Source organism: Canis lupus, chromosome 4 (genome assembly GCF_048164855.1).
Source record: "Canis lupus baileyi chromosome 4, mCanLup2.hap1, whole genome shotgun sequence".
Taxonomy (NCBI): domain Eukaryota; kingdom Metazoa; phylum Chordata; class Mammalia; order Carnivora; family Canidae; genus Canis; species Canis lupus.
Window position 1 is genome coordinate 26,183,826 of NC_132841.1, and position 18,139 is coordinate 26,201,964.

An 18,139-nucleotide genomic window follows, 5' to 3' on the forward strand; every position below is an offset into this window, starting at 1 on the left:
CCTGAGGTATCATTCGAAGCCTGAGAGAAACAGGAAAGTGTAGTACTTTGATACTTTGAGACTCACTACCCCCCAAAAATGATACATACTGAAAATTTCCAGGTCAGAAAGAATCTGATGAGAGGTTAGAAACCCAAGCAAGCTTTCCACACTGGAGATCTATTGCTAGGTCAAACAGGTGTGAAAGCATATCTGCTTCTGGCATACACGAGAGGTGTGAAATAGACTTGGTGGACAACTCTGAAACTGCTTGGTGGGGAGGAACTGGTCAGAGGCCTGGTGACTCCTGAAGCCCACTGGATGACCTGCTGCCCCAGAGCCAACAGGTGGCCTTCCCTCAACTGTGGCTGGAGTTTCCCTGGTCCAGTACTCGGGACTGGGATGGGACATGAGTTACCAGTTTGTCAAAGGCATATTTACAGTAAACTGGACGGATTTACCCAGGTGCATCCTAATCTGTTTGAATGTGCAGGAGAGAGGGTTGGTTCACACACCAGGTCCCCGAGGGTTGCATGAAATGCAAGGTACCTCCCAGGAGGTGTAGGACCATGGAAGTTGCCAACTGTGGGCCCCCGTGGCTCCTGTTTCCTTGTTTCTAATAGTCTCCTATAGAACCAAACCTGTCCTATTGTATTCTGGGCTGATGCCGTTTCTGCCTGAGGCAGTTAGCGGAAAGAACACGGAATATTTGCATTTGGTCTTTAGATCTTCCTGTGGGATTGGGATTAGGGAGGTCTAAGAGATGTGAAGCACCTGGCTCCTCCTCCTCTGCTCCTATGTGTTGGTGTGGGAGAGCCTACCTTTATATTCACCTTTCTCTGGGGGAACTTCTTAAGAACTACATACTGATGGCCTCCTTCCCAAAGGGCTGTCTGCTTCACACTTTTCTGGCCAGTGATCCCTCCCAGTCCCTCACCTTCCTCCAGGACTTCAGGGGGAGGATGGAATAATAGGCTCCAACCTTGAGCTCCTCAGGTCTAAGTCAAGTGGCCTGGTTCTCAGAGGTGATGTGTACTGAGCAGAGAGCGCCTCCAGTGCAGAGGTGAGGTCGAGCTGACAGTTCTGTGAAACACGGGCAAACAGAACTGGCATGACCTGTGCCTACGCTGTGGCAAGCCTGGTTTGCCGCAAGGCCTGTTTCCTGTTTTCAGACCTCAGATACGGTCCCCCAGCCAGTCCCAGCTGTACCAAACAGGAGCTTCCTTGCCCCTCCTGGGAAGCAAAGCAGGAAGGAGACCAAGGGGGGTGGCGGGCTCCACCCAGCTCCCACCGAGTGGAGGCCAACCTGAGGAGCTGGGGCCCTGTATGTGGCCGCTCTGCTGGAGGCTCCTACTCAGGCCATAGACCTGGTGCCAGGTGGCCCTCAGGACTGTGCCAGGGAGGGGATGACGTCTGTGACTTCAGGCCCCCTTCTGCTGGAGAGGCTGTCAGTGCTGGGCCTTCCCTCCCTACCGCACTCTAGCGCCACATAAGGAGGCTCAGAAGCTCGTGTCCCAGGCCCCCACTTTATTGTCAAATTTAAAACTCAGTTGAGGTCTGGGGTTCCCGGGTCCCCTTGAGGCCACTCTCTAGATCTTGAAGGCTAAGGTGAGGCCGTCGCCCAGAGGCAGGAGGCTGATGTGAACCCTGGCGTCCCGCAGGATGCGCTCGTTCAGGTTTTGCACACACCGGGCTTGGACGTCCCGCGGTTGAGGCTGTAACACCTCCCCGCGCCACAGGACCTGCGGAGGGGCGGGGGCGTCAAGGCCGAGGGAGCAGGTGGCTAAGCGAGAGGCGGGGCTAGAGCTGAGACCGCGGGCCCCCGCGGGGAAGCCGGGGGGGGGGGGTGCGGGGGAGCGGCCTCGGCGCGTGCCCTGGGCGGGGCTCCGCAGCCGGGGGCGGGGGCGGGGGCGGGGCCGCCCTTACGCTGAGCACGGCCAGGACGCCTCCGGAGCGCAGCAGCTGCAGGCAGCGCTCGTAGTAGGCGGCGCAGTTCTCCTTGTCGGCGTCCACCACGGCCACGTCGAAGGTGCCGGCCTCGCCCGCGGCCAGGAGCTCGTCTGGCGGGGGGCGGGGCGCAGGTGCGGCTGAGTCCGCCGCCCGGGCCCGCAGGCAGGCCCGCCGCTGCCCCACGCCCGCCCGGCGGCCCCACGGAGCAGAGGTGCCCAGGCCCCGGGCGCCGCGATGCTCACCCAGGGTCTCCAGGGCAGGCTTCAGCCGCAGCTCGATCTTGTGCTCCTCCTCGGCCTGCGGAAGGGGCGGGGTCAGCCCGGCGGCCCTTCCCCGGGGGCGGGAGTGGCCGGGCGCCGCGGGCCGAGGGCGCCTCACCTGCCTCCACAGCGGCCGCCCCAGCTCCGGGGGCCCCGGGTTCACCTCGCAGGTCACCACGCGCCCGGCCGGGGGCAGCGCCAAGGCCAGCGCAAGGGCGGAGTAGCCTGTGAACGTGCCTGGCGGGGCCGCGGAGGGCTCAGGCCCGGGGCGGGGACCCCCCGGCCACCTGCCCCCGCCCGGGTGTCCGGCCGTGCGCCCTACCCAGGTCCAGCGCCTTCTTGGCCTTGATGAGCCGCGCCAGGTTGGCCAGCAGCTGCGCCTGCTCACAGGTCATCATGGAGTCTCCCTGCGGCTGCTCCAGGGTCAGCTGTGTCGCGGTGGTCGGGGACAGGGTCGCGCCGGCGCCGCCCGCCACCCGGCTCCTCCCCGGGCTCGCCACCCCTCCAGGTGCGCGCCGGGGGCGGGGCCTCGGGGCGGGACCTCGGGGACGCCCAGCCCGCCCGGCCCCGCGGCCCCGCCAAGGTCACCCGACCGCGTGCGACCCGCCCCAGCCCCGCTGACCAGCCGCAGGCTCCGCAGCGCCGGGTGCTCCCGCATGGAGCGGCTCAGCAGGTACCGCCACAGGGGGCTGTCTTCGGGGGGCAGCAGGCGCCGCTCCCGCCGGGATCGCCAGGGCGGGCCCCGCCTCCCTGCCGCGGGGGGGGGCTGGGTCAGCGCCTGGGTCCCGAGCTCCGGCCTGGAGCCGCGGGGGGGGGGGGGGGCTCGGCTCCCGCACCTGCCCGGCCTGGGGGGGTCCTGCGGGGGCCCCGCGGGGGGCACGGGCCCCGCCCTACTCACCCAGGAGGAGGCCGGCGGCGAAGGCGGCGCCCAGCGCGGCCGAGCCCAGGGCCAGCGCGGCCGGCACGGAGAGCCGGGGCGCGGGCGGGCTCATGGTGCGGCCGCGAGGCAGCGACGCGCGGGCCACCGGGCGGGGGCTCCCGGGCGCGCTCCGGGACCCGCCTGCCCTCCAGGCCCCGCCCCGTCCGGGCGCTGCCGCCGAGCTGCGGTCTCGGGCGCCCCCTGGCGACCGCACAGCCTCCCCGCAGGCCGCGCTCGCGCAGCCCGGGCGCCATCCGGTGGCCGCGCTCGGGACCCGCCGGGGAGCGGCGCCAGCCCGGGCCTGGTGTCGGGCCTTGCCCCGCCCGGCCCGCGGTCGGCCTTCCCGGGCCAGCCCGTGATGGAGGTGACGGGGGCTCGGAGAAGTAGGGGAGGCTTCTTGGGGGACGGGAGCAAAGGCCGTCCGGTTGAAGGAGTGAAGGACCCGGTTTGGGGACAAAACCCGAGGTGGGGCTTGGGAGGTCTTGGGGGTGGGGCTCGGGACGAGGGCCCTAGAACCCTGCCCTGGGAGCTGCTGGGGCCATCATTCTCAGCCTCAGTTTCCTTTGTGTAAAGTGGGAACCGCAGTCTCACCGTAAGTGGCGCCAGACCCCACCGCTGGGCACACAGTAGGTGCTCAGTAAATGGCAGCTGTTGGAGTAGAGACATTTGGGGGAGGAAAGTGGTGGAAGGGGAGGTGAGGTCCGCTGGCGGGGCTGTTGTGCGGGGGAGCGCGGACGGAGCGCCCTCTGTACCGGCCTGGGGTCCCGGGGTCCCCGGGAAGCTGCATCCGGAGGCCACGGCCCAGGCCGGTTGGTGGAGGTTCGGGGAGGCGGAGGCTGAGCCGCGGCGCGGAGCGGAGGAGCCCTGCGGGAGCGGAGGCTGCCGGGAGGAGGCCCGGGCCGGTGGGGTCCCTGGGAGCCCGGGGGGGGGGTGTTCTGAGTCAGACCCACGGAGCCCCGGTGGCCTCCCTCTCACCTGGTGGCCCAGTCTGCGTTTCTCTGACCTCTGAGTCTCATTCCCCAGGGTAAGGGCTGAGGCCGCGAGCCTCTCCCAGCGCCGAGCATACAGCAGGTGCTAAATAATTGCTCGCAATAGCGTGTTGGAGCCGCTGAGCCGCCCTCGCAGCAGCCGCAGGTGCCTTCTGGGCAGCGCCCGCTGCATGCAGCGCACCTGCGAGGCTGGGAGAGCATTCCCATCGCCCAGAGGAGGCCACCCGAGCCCAGGGGCGCCCCCTCTCCTGCTGACTCCAGGCTCCAGGGCCCAGCAGGGACCAGATTCCAAGCAGTGCTCTCCTGGCCGCTCGGGGGGCTCCCTCCACTAGCCCCCCCACCCTCAGCTTGGGCTGCAGACCAGCACTTTCTCCCCCAGTGTGGGGGTCTGGATTTGGGCAGGCCCCCAGGTCACACCCGGGCCTCCCTCCCCCAGCCTGGCTTCAGGCGCTGAGCCCTGGAGTGGGGGGGGGGGGCAGGGAGGGGAAGCATGTCACCATATATCCTCGTCAGATTAAAAAACTAATTTGAAAAGATTAATGTATTCCATTCTTGTTACGCTGGCTCTGATACCTCTGGGCCCGCGGCCGCTCAGCCTCCTGATTATTGAATTTTTATGGCCTGGTAATTAATTGCAGATTCCCTGTTTTGTTCTATTTCTTTTTCTCTGACATTTTAATTTCAACAAAAAGCAGTGGTCTCCATGCAGGTTCTCTCTGGAGATCCTAATGGTCTATAAAACAGAATGACTTATAGACGTGGCACCCACTTCAGTTGGCGAGCGATTGTTTGAAACCTTGCTGATCACGCAAAATTTAATTTTTCCACCTCCCTCCCCCGGTTGCTACTCATTTCTTGTCTCTCGCACTGCAGCTCGGCGGTCTCAGCCCACGAGAAGGGAGAAAGCATCGCCTCGGAGCCCTGCAGCGCCTTTTCCAGGGGCCTGAAACCACAGTGGGTTTGGCTTTTCTTCCGAGGGGCCCCTGTGGTGGTGGCCGGGGGGCAGCTGGACCTCCGCTCAGGGTCGCGTGGACGTGGGCAGCTGCCCCCAGGGGCACGAGGGGCTGGGGGGGGAACGTCTCTACCTCGGGCTCTCAGTTGACCTTTTGGTCACGTGTAGGTCAAATGCCCCACTAGGCACCGAGGAACCCTCAGGCTCAGGACCAGAGTGGGTGCCCCTTGGAGCCTCTAGGTCCACACCTGGGAGGGGGAGTGTGTGACCCCTGACCACTAAGTCGCCGAACCAGGCCGCTGGAAACAGCCACCCAGGAAAAACAGGTCTAGAAGAGGCCCCTGAATTTCTTTTCTCTTTTTATTTTTTGAAGTTTTTATTTATTTATTCATGAGACAGAGAGAGAGAGAGAGAGAGAGAGAGAGAGGCAGAGACAGGCAGAGGGAGAAGCAGGCTCCATGCAGGGAGCCTGACGTGGGACTCGATCCCAGGACCCCAGGATCACGCCCTGGGCTGAAGGCAGACGCTCAACCGCTGAGCCCCCTAGGCCCCTGAATTTCTATCCCGGGACCCCAACTTCTGCTTCTCCCTCCCGCTAACACCATGCAGGCTGGGCTTCCCCCCCAGCGGCCCCCAGGACTGTGCGGGGTGGGGGCAGAGGAGAAGGGTCACGCAGTCAGGTCAGGCCTAGGGGATTAGAGCCTGGAAGTGGTGACAGTCAGCCCGGGTAGCTGACGGGAGGCGGGAGGAGGCAGTGGGGACTGTGGCCCCCCAAAGCTCACGGCCCTGCGGAAGGCACGGCAGCCGCTGGGCTGTACCTGTGCTGCCAGATGGGAAGATGGGTGCGGTGTGGCCAGAGCCTCTGATGGTTCAAGAAAGGTTGAAATCTGGCCCGTAATGTGAAACCTCACGATTTTAAACATTTGGGTTAGACTTTTTTCTCTCTCAGGACCGCGTCAGCCAGACTGAGTACGTCTTGGATCTCTGTGCGATCTGGCCCCAGGGACAGCTGTTTCCTCTGACTGGGAGCCTGGAGCAGGGAGGTTAAGGCACAGAAGTGGCGTCGGTTGGGGCCCGCTGACGTGTCGCCCTGCCCCCCTAGGGATCCTCTTCCTGCCTTTGGGCCCTCCGTCCCCTCCCTCCCACGGTGGGCCCGGCCCCCCAGATGCCGCTGCCTGAGGCACCTTTGACCCCAAATCCAGGTCCTGCCTTCTGTAGGCCTCTCCGTGCGGAAACTCGCGGCCTGCAGTCGGGCACATCTGGGGGAGGTTCGCCAAGCCCCCCGGAGGGAGGATGGCACCTGCTGACCTACGCCTTCGGGGTGGGGGGCACTGGCCTTGCTCCTCAGGCTCTGGGGGGTGTTTCAGGCCGCCCGATGGACACAGTAGACTGTGAGTTCGGGGCTCCGGGCTCCTCGGATGAGCCGGGGAGGCCGGAGAGCCGCCGCCTGCCTCCTCTGTGCTGAGAGGCTACAGAGCTGCCATTGCCCTGATGACCCAGGTGTGGCTCTCATGGGGTCACCTGTTTCTGACTGGGGGTGGCGGGCAGCCGCTGTCATGGTGACCCCTGGGCGCCGTGGCTTCTGTGGGACACCTGGGCTGATCCTCAGGAGCCTTCGAATGGTGAGGCCTGCACGCGGCCTTCTGTGAAGCCCCTGGGCGCTCTTACCTCTCCGCAGCGGGACGCTGGCCTTCACAGGGGGATCTTCCCTGAAAGAGGACAAACGCGCACACCTCCCAGATGCCCTTGCAAGCAGGGGACCTCACTTCCCACTCGGCCGTGCTGCATGGGGGCGGGGGCAGGGCGAGCAGGCTGCGGGAAGGAGACTGGTGGCCTGGCCAGCAGGTGCTCCCTGGGCGGCTGGGGGGAGGCCCTGCCCAGAGATGGGCCAAGGTGGTGGCTGTGGTTTCACGACCGCAGCCCCACCCGGTTCTCTGGCCCTGGGGGTGTGTGGCTGGCAAGGGCCCACAACTGGGCATCTGCAACAAAGTGGATTCTGTTGTTTGCAACAAAGTGAAACCCGCTGGCGTCACAGAGCAGCTTAGCAGGTCGCGGTGGAGAGTCCTGGTGATGGTCCGCCCGAGCGTGTCTGCCTCCCTCAGCCTTGCCACCGGGAGCCCGACGTTGCTCAGGCGATGTGCCCAACTTTCGAGATGAGCTGTGGTTAGTCTCAGACTGTCAAGACCAGCACAGTCCTTTTTTGAAGACACCCACTTTCTCACCATGGCCTGCGGCGCATTTCTGGCCCAGATGAAGGGATGCCCCTCAGGACTTTTCCCTCCCTTTTCTTGTTTAGCTGCTTCTTACTTTGAACAACAGGGTTGTGTAAAGATGAAATGCTTGGAACCACCGCAGCCCTTTTGTGGTCATGAGGCAAAAATGTTAAGGATTAGAAAACAAAGAGTAAAGAGGGCAAGGGGAAAGATGGGATGTTGGCCCTTGAAGACGTTATCTGGCTGCTGTTTCCTTCGAGACTCCTTGTTACAAGAGAAAATGGAACCCTTTGTATTTAAGCCATGATCAGTTGTATCTTCTTTTATTTAAAACTCAAAAGCAGGGGATCCCCAGGTGGCTCAGCAGTTCAGCGCCTGCCCTTGGCCCAGGGCATCATCCTAGAGTCCCGGGATCAAGTCCCACGTTGGGCTTCTGGCATGGAGCCTACTTCTCCCTCTGCCTGTGTCTCTGCCTCTCTCTCTATGTCTATCATGAATAAATAAATAACATCTTTTTTAAAAAAATAATAAAGTTCAAAAGCATTCCTGACACAGGTGTCCAAATAGCATGGGCTGTACTCCCAGGAGGGCTTTAGAGTTGGTACTGAGATGACCCTGTTGGCTTTTTTATTTTTCAGCCTGGAGCATCTGACTCCCTGCTGTACTCAAAATTACGCCCTCCAAAAGTGAGGCCTGATTTTCCTCAGGGGTGAGCTTTCTTGCAGGAGGTGCCCCGTCCCATGTGGCAGGCCCAGCCCCTCCCCTCCCAATGGTGAGTACAAATACCAGCCTTGCCCCCTCCAAGCCCCCCCCAGACCTGTGGCATCTCCTCGAGACCTCCCAGTCCCTGGTGAAGTGGGCACGATCACCCACACCCCACAGGTGACTCTTAGGGGAAGTGACTCATCCAAGGTCTCACTGCCTACAACCTGGGGGGCTGCCCACTTCAGGGGGAGTCTCTATGTTGGCCTCAGGGGCAGGGGCACAGTAGCCTCTGGGACAGTGGATGATGATCAGACAGGCTGGGGGGGTTTGTGCAATGACCTGGGGCTGGGGTTGGGGCTGGGGAGGCCCGTGTCTTCCGGGCATAATAGGTTTCTGCCGCGGGAGTGCTGTGTAACCGTCCCAAGTGTCAGCGGCTTCCAAGAAAACCATCCGCTTTTCTCTCCTGGGTCAGCAGGTCGGCTGCCGTGCTTCTGCTTCAGGTTGTGGGTTGCGAGGCCATCGGCTGCCTGGGGGTGCTGTCGTCAGGTGGACGGCACAGGTGCAAGAGGCCGACCCCACAGGCAGTTTTAGAGCCTCCGGCTGGGTCAGGTCTGCCGATGTCCTAGTGTCCACAGCAAAGCGCTCGGCCAGGCCAGAGCCCGGGGCAGGTGCGGGCCATCTACACCTGTGTGGAGCGGCTCGGTGAGCTCACATGGCCAAGGGCATGGGCAGACCCAAGATCAGGATCAGCAGTCCCGGCTGCACACAGGCCCCAAGGGCCCCAGGGTGTCCCCAGGGTCTGTGGGCCAAGGTCGCTGCCTCAGGCCGAGGCTGGATCCCCCACTCTGTTTCTTTGAGGAAGAACATGAGGCTCTGGGGGGGGTGGTCAGAGTGTTTCTTGAGGCAGTAGGCCACCCTCTGCCTCTGCCCACCCTCACTGCTGCTCTGAACCCGGGAAGGACAGACTCCCAGGCCCCGCCTCTCCGTGCTGCCCTGTGCTCGGCAGAAGCCCGTCCTCCGACCCCGGGAAATGCCGCCTGGGGCCCGAGGGTACCTCTCCGTGCTCCTTCACCTCTGGCCCCTGTAGGGGCCCCGGCACATAGTTTGTCCGCCTTTATCAGTGTTTCATTTGTTTGGATGGAGCCAACACTAACCAGTCAGGAAACTTAACAAAGAATTCAGATCTGATTTCTATTTCTTTCGAAGAGGAGGAGGATGTGACAACAGCAGGTGCATTTTGGGGTTGCGGCGGGCTCCTGCGCTCCTGCCCCCGAGGGTTGCGTGCCCTGGCCCTGGTCCCCACCGCTCCCTGCTGCCTCAGACCCAACGCATTTCGCTCGCATTTCGTGCTGGGTCCCGTCCTGCTGGCCCGGGAGCAGGGACCCCTGATTGAATGCCCTCCCCAGAGGCCCAGCGAGAAGGCCCATCTGCGCAGGCTGCGGAGCCAGTAAGCGTGGCTTTAGTTCTCTGTCTCTCTTCCTACGGACTTCATCTGCATCCTGGCCAGCAGTCCCTCTTCCGAGGGCCACACCAGGGCCCAGTCTCTGCCACCCGCTTCTGTTGGCTCAGATGGGGATCCTCTCCCTTGAGGCAAAGCTTTCCCCGTCATGGCTGATGCTCAGAACACTGTTAGCTTTGCTGCCCTGAGAGCACAGTCACCTTGGGGGGGAAAAATCAAACGGAGATGAAGTTTTGGGAGATGTTTAGGGAGCCCAGGTCCCTGAGCTACTTAGGGAATCCCCCTAGATGTGTAAAAGGAATACTGACTGCTGATTCTTACACAGCACTTAACTGCGTGCCAGCTACTTCTCACAACTTCATGTTTGCTTAGTTCGCAGATGAACCCTGTGGGGGGTGAGGTATAATTTTTATCTCCATCTTACAGATGAGAAAACTGAAGCACAGAGATGTTGGGCAAGTAACGTGTGTGTGTGTGTGTGTGTGTGTGTGTGTGTGTGTGTCAGGGGCCACCCGACGCTGCAAGGGGGGGCTAACTGATGCGGTTCAGGGCCAGGCTGCAGCTGGACTTTGGCCCTTCCCAGGGGTCCCCCCACCCCCCTTCTCAGAGCCTCTCCCAGGAAACCGGGATCCCTGATTCTGGCTCAGCTTCTGGGGAGCCAACCTAAGACACCCTGCATTTCCTGGTCCAAGCCCTCCCTGCTGAGGACCCCTCCCCCCCCAGTGCTGAGAGGGGCTCAGAGCCAGGAATTCTGGGTGCTGACCCTGGCTCTGCTGTGCCACGATGACGAGGAAATCACTCCTCCAGCCCGAGCCTCAGTTTCCTCATCTGTATGTTTGTTCTCTCTGGTCCCTTCCAGCCTGAGGTCTGCGATATAAGCCAAGATGCCGAGAAGCCATCCCCTGCCCCTACCTCTCCCCACATGTGCATGGAGCCCTACCATTGGGGCATCGCCTTTTCTCTGGATTTTAAAAAATATTTTATTTAAATTCCATTTGCCAACATAGAGTATAACATCCAGTGATCATCCCATCAAGTGCCCCCAGCAGTGCCCGTCACCCAGTCACCCCAACCCCCCACCCTCCTCCTCTTCCGCAACCCTTTGTTTCCCAGAGTTAGGAGTCTCTCATGGTTTGTCTTCTTATCTAATTTTTCTCCACTCAGTTTCCCTTGTTTCCCTTATTCTCTGAACTTTTAAGATGCAAAAGCATCTTGAGATGAGCAGGAGTTTCACATTAGGAGATCATGCTGCAGGTCAGAGGTTCTCAAGGTGGGCTCCTTAGGTCATCTGCAATAGAGTCCAGTGCCTGAAGGGGTGTTTGTTATTCGTAGCCTCTCCTCCCCCCCCACCCTGCCTTTTATTTTATTTTATATATATATTTTTTTTCAGCCCTGCCTTTTAAATGTGGTACATGATGTCTGGAGCTGCAGCAGCTGTCTTTGAACCATGGGGAAACAGTATGAGATGTAAACAGCAAGGTAGTAGGGATGGGGAACAGAAATATAGAAACTCCTTTTCAATGGCATTCTGAATTATTGCACAAATCCTGAAAACACCTACCTCTAGAATCTCAGTGTGTGAAAGAATTAAGTATCTTTATTGCTCAAGGAAATCTTGGTTGACTTTTGTGTTATTTGCAGCCCAAAGCATTCCAAGCAAATCAACCGTAAATCATAACAATCTTTTAAATTAGGGATTGTTATTAGCTCAGCGAGGTCAAGGGACATAATGAAGGTCACATGGCTGGCAAGTGGCAGCATTCTTTTGGGCTGGAACTTTCAGGTTTGGAGGAATTTTGACTATTGATAAGGGTTTAGTTCCTGTCTCCTCTGCCATATGTGTCCTATCCTAGTGTGATTGCTGGGAATAATCCCCCTCCCTTGTCATTCCAGTTTTTGGCCATTCCCTCCCCCATCCATCCCACCCTGGGTCTAGCTTAGAGACCTGGGAAAGGTCCCTTGTGGGGTGGAGAGAAGGAGGCAGCAGGTAGCCGCTGGTCATTCCTTCGTGGAGTTTCCCTAATGACCGTGGCCAGATTCTGGTACCAACTAAAGAGAAGGTCGAACCCATTTTGGAGATAATCTGGCTTCTAAATAGTCCTAGACCCTTGTGGGGGGTTACAGCAACAGAGAGAAGGAGCCTAGAGACACAAAGATAGGTGGAGAGGGCGAGGGAGAGTAGGGGGAGGGTAGGAGGAAGGGAGAAGACAAGGATCTAGGTTTTAGAGACAAAGGTTCAGACAAACATGACAGCGAATCTCAGCCCAGGCACAGACTTGTGTGTTCCTTGCTCCTCCAGCGTTTTCTTCACCCTAGGACAGAGTAGACCAGAACACCTCCCCTGTAAGGAGGCTGGCAGGGACAGAGGGTGCAGTACCGAACTGCAGCAGAGGCTTAGCAAATGGGTATGCCGGTCTGATGGTCTTGGTTGCTGCTCTGAAGGTGGAGGCAGGACTGGAGAGGAGGGTGACAGGAGCTTGGACAGACCTTTGGTCAGCCTCTGCTGGAGATCAGAGGCCTGGTGGAGAAAAGGGAGTGCACTGTGCTTGGACCCATCTGCCCCAAGGCTGCCAGGGGAGAGAAGTGCCCGAGGGGGCTCAACACGTCCAGCGCCAGCTGTTTGAGACTTCCCAGCCCAGATGCCAGACATGTGGGTAAGAAGCCTTTGAGATGACCACAACCCTGGCCACCAACACATGACAGACCCACAGTGGGAACTGCCGGGAGTCCAGGCAACCTCCAGATTCATAAGCAGAAAAAATGATCACGTATGAGTTTCCTAGGGCTACCTAGATGACAAATGACCACAAGCTAGGTAACAAACCAGAAACGTATTCATATTTGATTAGGGGCCCACCTGCCCTCAGCACAACCTCACCCTAACTAATTGCATGAGCAGTGATTCTCTTTTTCAAGTAAGAGAAAGTACTTTGCGTTTTAAAGTACTGAGGGTTAGGACTTCAACATATCTTTGTTGGGGACATAATTCAACACACAACACATGGCTGTTTTAAGCTACTGTTTGGAGTGCCGTAATACAGCTGTAGTTACTCCACACACCAGAACTAAGGGATGGCTGGGGAAGCAACAGACACATCAGTAGAAATGTAAGGAGAGGGGCACCTGGGTGGCTCAGTTGGTCAAACGTCTGCCTTCAGCTCAGGTCATGATTCCGGGGTCCTTGGATGGAGCCCCACATTGGGGTTCAGCAGGGAGTCTGCTTCTCCCTCTGCCTCTGTCCCTACTCGTGCTCTCTCTGTCAAATAAATTAGAAAAAAAAAAAAAAAAGAAATGGAAGGAAATGGAAGAATTTACCAGACCGTCCTTCCAAGATGTATGTGGTTGGAGTAATTGATTTTCTAAGTAGGTTGGAGTTGGGGTAGAGCTAGATCCTCTCCCCAAAAAATGCATGTTCCCATAACGTGTGTCTGTAATAATAGGCAGCTTGCCTAGTGCCTTCTAATGGAGGAAAAGAGCTTGAGTTTTGCTTTGTAAGGTATTACTAGTCCCTTAAATAAATGTTGAGTATTTACCTAAAAAGAATCAACTTGATTATTAGAGTATTTCTGGCTCCTGTGTATCTCAGCATGGTCCTCTTGCCTAATGCCTCCCCCATCAGAGCATGTTGATTAACAGTGGGTGCAGATGTCTGATTAGGTGTTTGGCTTCTCTATAGACCATAAGCAACTCTGAGGGCCGGGACAGTCTCTGTCTTGTTCTGCCCTGAATCCCCAGCACAGTTCTTGGCACACAGTAGGTGCTTATTTTCTGAAAACATGGTGTTGGAAAAGGAACGAAAGGATTTAAAATCTATACGAGGATTAAAGGCTTTTGCAAATATGTCAGCTATGAAACATCTAATGATGCTGGGAAATATGTTTTTGAAATTCTCTTCAGTTAATAAAAGAGCCTATAAGGAAATAAAGGAGTTTTGAGAGGCCAGGAACAAATTGGAAATGTGAGACCAGGGGAAAAAGTGGTTGCTGTGGCTGCTGTGCCCCCTATGACCTACCTCACTGGCCAGCTCACAGCTTCCACACTCTGGGCTTCTGTGGCATAAGAAAGAAGCAAGGGATTCTAAAAACAACCAGATAGGTTTGAAAAGCAGAGGTTCTAGAAGTTCACGTGTATCACATTTGAAATGAAAAACTCAATGGATCAGTTAAAGAGAATAGACACAGCTGGAGAGGGAATTAGCACACTGGAGGACAGATCTGAAAACACTATGCATCATCATTCAGCACAGAAAGAAAAATGGAAAATATGGAAAAGAGGTTAAGAGATATGGAAGACAGAATGAAAAGCTCTAAGATATGTCTGGTCAGCTTTTTTGGAAAGCAATTCTAGAAATCATGGAGTGAAGCAATGTTCAAAGAGGTAGTAGCTGAGAATTTTCCATGATAATTAAAAAACCATGAGGGATCCCTGGGTGGCGCAGCAGTTTGGCGCCTGCCTTTGGCCCAGGGCGCGATCCTGGAGACCTGGGATCGAATCCCACTTCGGGCTCCCGGTGCATGGAGCCTGCTTCTCCCTCTGCCTGTGTCTCTGCCTCTCTCTCCCTCTCTCTCTGTGACTATCATAAAAAAAAAAAAAACAAAAAAAAAAACCATGAATCCTTGGGAAGTGAGGCGGCATGAAAATCCCTTGAGCCACGTGGTGCACTGCGGGGAGGAGAGGCATCTATAAACCACCGACGAAGATTCTGCCGACCTGAGCCTGCTGCCATGTGGAGACCCTGCGTGAAGCCACTGTCACCTTGTCTGACCAGGAGGCAAAACCTTCCACAGAGGACCTGCGGGACAAGAACTCAAAGTCATTGGACAGGATAGCAGTGAGATTTACTTCCAGGTGAAATGACAACACAACCCCAGAAACTTGAAGAATTGTACTGTCAAAGACAGGGAGTTCTAGAGAATTCATGCAGGTTTCTCTTTGAAGGTCAGAGAATTGCTGACAATCATGCTGTCAAAGAACTGGGAATGGAGAGAAAATATGATTGAAGCTTATCAGGAACAAATGGGATCTTTCAACGATTTAGATATTCCTTTTCCTACCCTTTACTCTCAATTCTTTTTTATTTCTAAAAACAGTTCTTTTGTAATGTGGTATTCAATATGGAATTGAAAACTGGTGCCCCATGTCTTTAAACATCTGGTGATTTGAATTCCTGTGCCCATTATTCATTATCATTTGTTTTCAGTTTGCTGATTTTTGGTGATCAAACCTCAGCCCCCTTCATATTGCCCTCTCCTTTTTATTTTTATTTTATTTTATTTCAAAATGTTTTATTTATTTATTCATGAGAGACACAGAGAAAAAGGCAGAGATATAGGCAGAGGGAGAAGCAGTTTCCCTGTGGGGAGCCCGATGTGGGACTCGATCCCGGGACCCTGGGATCATGACCTGAACCAAAGGCAGATGCTCAGACACTGAGCCACCCAGATGCCCCTCCCTCTCCTTTTAAAAAATTACATGTGTGCACAGAGAGGCCACCTTTTTCAGGATTGCATTTTCAGGCTTGTGATAAATAAGATTGACAATGCGAGTGTTCATAATGAGTCTCCCATCGGCCTTGAAGTTCTGGCACATGGTTGCTTCATTCCTGGACTATGACTTTCAGTGGGAGATGGAAGTTTTTCAGAGAACTGAATTGTGGAAAAATGACTTTTCCTTAATTTGAAGCTACTTTTTTTTTTTAATTTATTCATGAAAGACACAGAGAGAGAGAGAGGCAGAGACACAGGCAGAGGGAGAAGCAGACTCCATGCAGGGAGCCTGATGTGGGACTTGATCCCGGGATTCCAGGATCACGCCCTGGGCCAAAGGCAGGCGCTAAACCGCTGAGCCACCCAGGGATTCTCTGAAGCTACTTTTAAAATTTGAGGATCTGGACCAAAAGAAGAAAAATATCAGGCTGGAGTCAAAATGACACAGATGGTGAGAATAATGACTAACTCCAAAGATGGTTTCACTGAAGAGAAAGCATTTTAAGGTAAAAGAAAAGTCTTGTCAGAAGATCCAGAAAAGTTCTAATTTTCATTAGCATTTAATGAAGTTATTAGCATTTAATGAAGTTATTCATGTAGAAGTGTATTCAACAGAACACTGCTCTCTTATTTGTACTTTTGGGGATATGGGTTTTTAAATGGTCATGTCTGTACCAGCTTCATTGAAATAAGAAAATATTTGTAAAAACATTAAAAAAAAAACAAACAAACATGAGTCCTCAAATACAAGAATTCTGATAAATCCCAAATAGGATAAATAAAAATAAATCCATACACAGATACATCATAGTTGAATTGAGGAATGCCAAAGACAAGGGGAAGATCTTTAAAGTACCATCAAGAAAAATTTTTGTTGTTCATAACTTCCATGATTAGAAGAAATTAAACTAATGGCTAATTAGTCACAATAGTATCAATAGTAACAATGAAAGACAGAAGAGGAGTGGATTTTTTTTAATTTTTATTTTTTTTAAGAGGAGTGGATTTAAAGGGCTTTAAAAAAATCATACCAAGCAAAGATGATATACCTCAATTCCTGATAAGACTGAAATAATTTCTCTCTCTTTTTTAAAAAAGATTTTATTTATTTGACCAAGAGGGAGCGAGAGACGACAAGCAGGGGGAGCGGCAGAAGGAGAGGAAGAAGCAGGCTTCCCACTGAGCAGGGAGCCTGATATGGGGCTCAATCCCAGGACCTCAGGATCATGACCTGAACTGAAGGCAGATTTTTATCCAACTGAGCCACCCAGGCGGGTAACCAGCCAAATTTCTTTTAAGAAATTAAGGGTGCCTGGGTGACTCAGTTAAGCATCTGACTCTTGATTTTGGCTCAGGTCATGAGATTGAGCCCCAAGTCAGGCTCCACACTGGACATGGAGCCTGCTTAAGTTTCTACCTCTCCTGCCCCTCCCCCTGCCTGCATACTCTCCCTCTCAAAAAAAAAAAAAAAAAAAAAGGGAAAAAATAAGTATAGATCTTGGGTATATACTCCAGAGAATTGAAAATATATGTCCACACTAAAGCTTATACATGAATTTTTGTAGCAGTATTATTCATAATCGTGGAAAAGTGGAAATAATCCAAATGTCCACCGGCTTAGAAATGGATAAACAAATTTAGTATATCCATATAGTAAGAGTGTCATAAAAAGGAATGAAGTTCTGATGCAGGTGACAAGCAGGATGAACCGTGGAGACACTGGGCTAAGCAAAAGAAGCCAGCCACAAAGGGCCACAAATTCTATGATTTCACTGATATGAAACATGCAGAATAAGCAAATCCATAGAACAAGACAGATACGTGGCTGCCAGACATTGGGGTGAAGGAGGGGAAGGTGGTGACAGCTAATGGGTATGGGGTTTCTGTTTTGGGTGATGAAATGTTCTGGAATTAGATCACGGGTTATTCATAAAACTAAGTATACTAAAACCACTGAATTGTACCCTTTCAAAGGGCAAGTGTTATGGTACATGAATCATCTCAGTAAAAATACGAAACACAGGAATAAGGGCAGAAATAAAGACGTTTCATCCATACTAAAACGGAGAGAATTTATAAACCACAGACCCCCCCCCCCCCATCAAAGGACAAACTTGAGAAGAAAAATGGTCTCAGGAAGTAGGTCTGATATACAAGAAGAGATTTGAATTGAGAAAATAATAAAAATGTGGGTAAATCTAAACAAACACACCGATTGTCCAAAAAACAATGTCTATTCTGTGGGGTTAAACAGGAGATGGAACTAAAAGCCTGGACCTTAAGTAAATGGGATTAAAGCTTTTAAGGTACTTTGCATTGTTCAGGAGAAGGGTAAGATACTGATTCACTTTAGACTATATTAAGTTAGGTAATCATTTCAAAATGCCAAGTCACCAATAAAGAAATAAGTAGTGGGGCAGTTGGCTGGCTCAGTTGGTGGAGAATAGCGACTCTTGATCTCTGGGTTGTAAGTTCAAGTCCCACACTAGGAGGAGAGATTACTTAAAAAAAAATCTTGAAAGTAGAATGCCTCTCTTCCACACTAGTAGCTAGGGGGAAAAAATGGAGTAAAAAACTTTAATTCAAAACAATGCAACAAAGAGGATGAAAAGAAGCCCTTAGGAAGCAGGACAAATCATAAAAACCCCAACAACCCAAGGTCGCCTGGGTGGCTCAAGTTGGTTAAGTGTCTGCCTTTGGCTCAGGTCGAGATCCTGGGGGTCCTGGGATTGAGCCCCACCATCAGGTTTCTCTGCTGCTCTCCCTGCTTGTGCTCTCTCGTTCTCTGTCAAATAAATAAATAAAATCTTAAAAAAAAAACAAAAACACAAACCCACAACCACAAGCACCAAATAAGATCATGGAAATAAAGCCAAATATACTTGTAATCTTCATAAATATAAATAGACTGAACTCTTCAGTTAAAATGCATGGACTGTGAGATTGGATTTTTTAAAAAATCTATTTATTTTAATCTACAATAGTCACACAGAGAGAGAGAGAGGCAGAGACACAGGCAGAGGGAGAAGCAGGCTCCATGCACCAGGAGCCCGACGTGGGATATGATCCCGGGTCTCCAGGATCGCGCCCTGGGCCAAAGGCAGGCGCCAAACCGCTGCGCCACCCAGGGATCCCGAGATTGGATTTTAAAAAGAATAGCCAAATGCTGCTTACATGAGATACATTTAAAACACGAGGACAGATTTTTAAAAAATTATAAGTAGAAT

At 54.1% G+C, this 18,139-nt stretch overlaps 1 protein-coding gene and 1 long non-coding RNA gene across 14 annotated transcripts in view; one reads left to right on the forward strand and one right to left on the reverse strand.

Moving 5' to 3' along the window:
- Positions 1 to 1,486: 1,486 nt before the first annotated feature.
- On the reverse strand, positions 1,487 to 3,194 carry COMTD1 (catechol-O-methyltransferase domain containing 1). 2 transcript variants are annotated; one of them, XM_072823711.1, is made up of 7 exons: positions 3,088 to 3,194; positions 2,812 to 2,939; positions 2,512 to 2,617; positions 2,308 to 2,426; positions 2,172 to 2,226; positions 1,906 to 2,039; positions 1,487 to 1,721 (listed from the first exon to the last, which is right to left on the reverse strand). In XM_072823711.1, exons 1-7 carry the CDS (start codon positions 3,179 to 3,181, stop codon positions 1,569 to 1,571), a joined length of 789 nt encoding a protein of 262 aa, XP_072679812.1. In that variant the 5' UTR covers positions 3,182 to 3,194; the 3' UTR covers positions 1,487 to 1,568. The 2 variants fall into 2 exon arrangements, with proteins under 2 accessions (XP_072679812.1, XP_072679813.1); XM_072823712.1 differs by lacking the exon at positions 2,308 to 2,426.
- Positions 2,730 to 18,139, forward strand: part of LOC140632046 (uncharacterized) — a 30,193-nt gene continuing 14,783 nt past the window's right edge. For 6 of the 12 annotated variants that reach the window (XR_012029540.1, XR_012029546.1, XR_012029545.1 and 3 more), the window contains exons 1-4: positions 2,730 to 2,862; positions 4,971 to 5,051; positions 5,999 to 7,212; positions 7,901 to 8,034. This is a non-coding gene — a long non-coding RNA (uncharacterized lncRNA). Of the gene's footprint in view, positions 2,863 to 4,970; positions 5,052 to 5,234; positions 5,376 to 5,998; positions 7,213 to 7,900; positions 8,035 to 18,139 lie in introns of all 12 variants that reach the window. The other 6 variants (XR_012029549.1, XR_012029543.1, XR_012029542.1 and 3 more) reach the window with 3 other exon arrangements.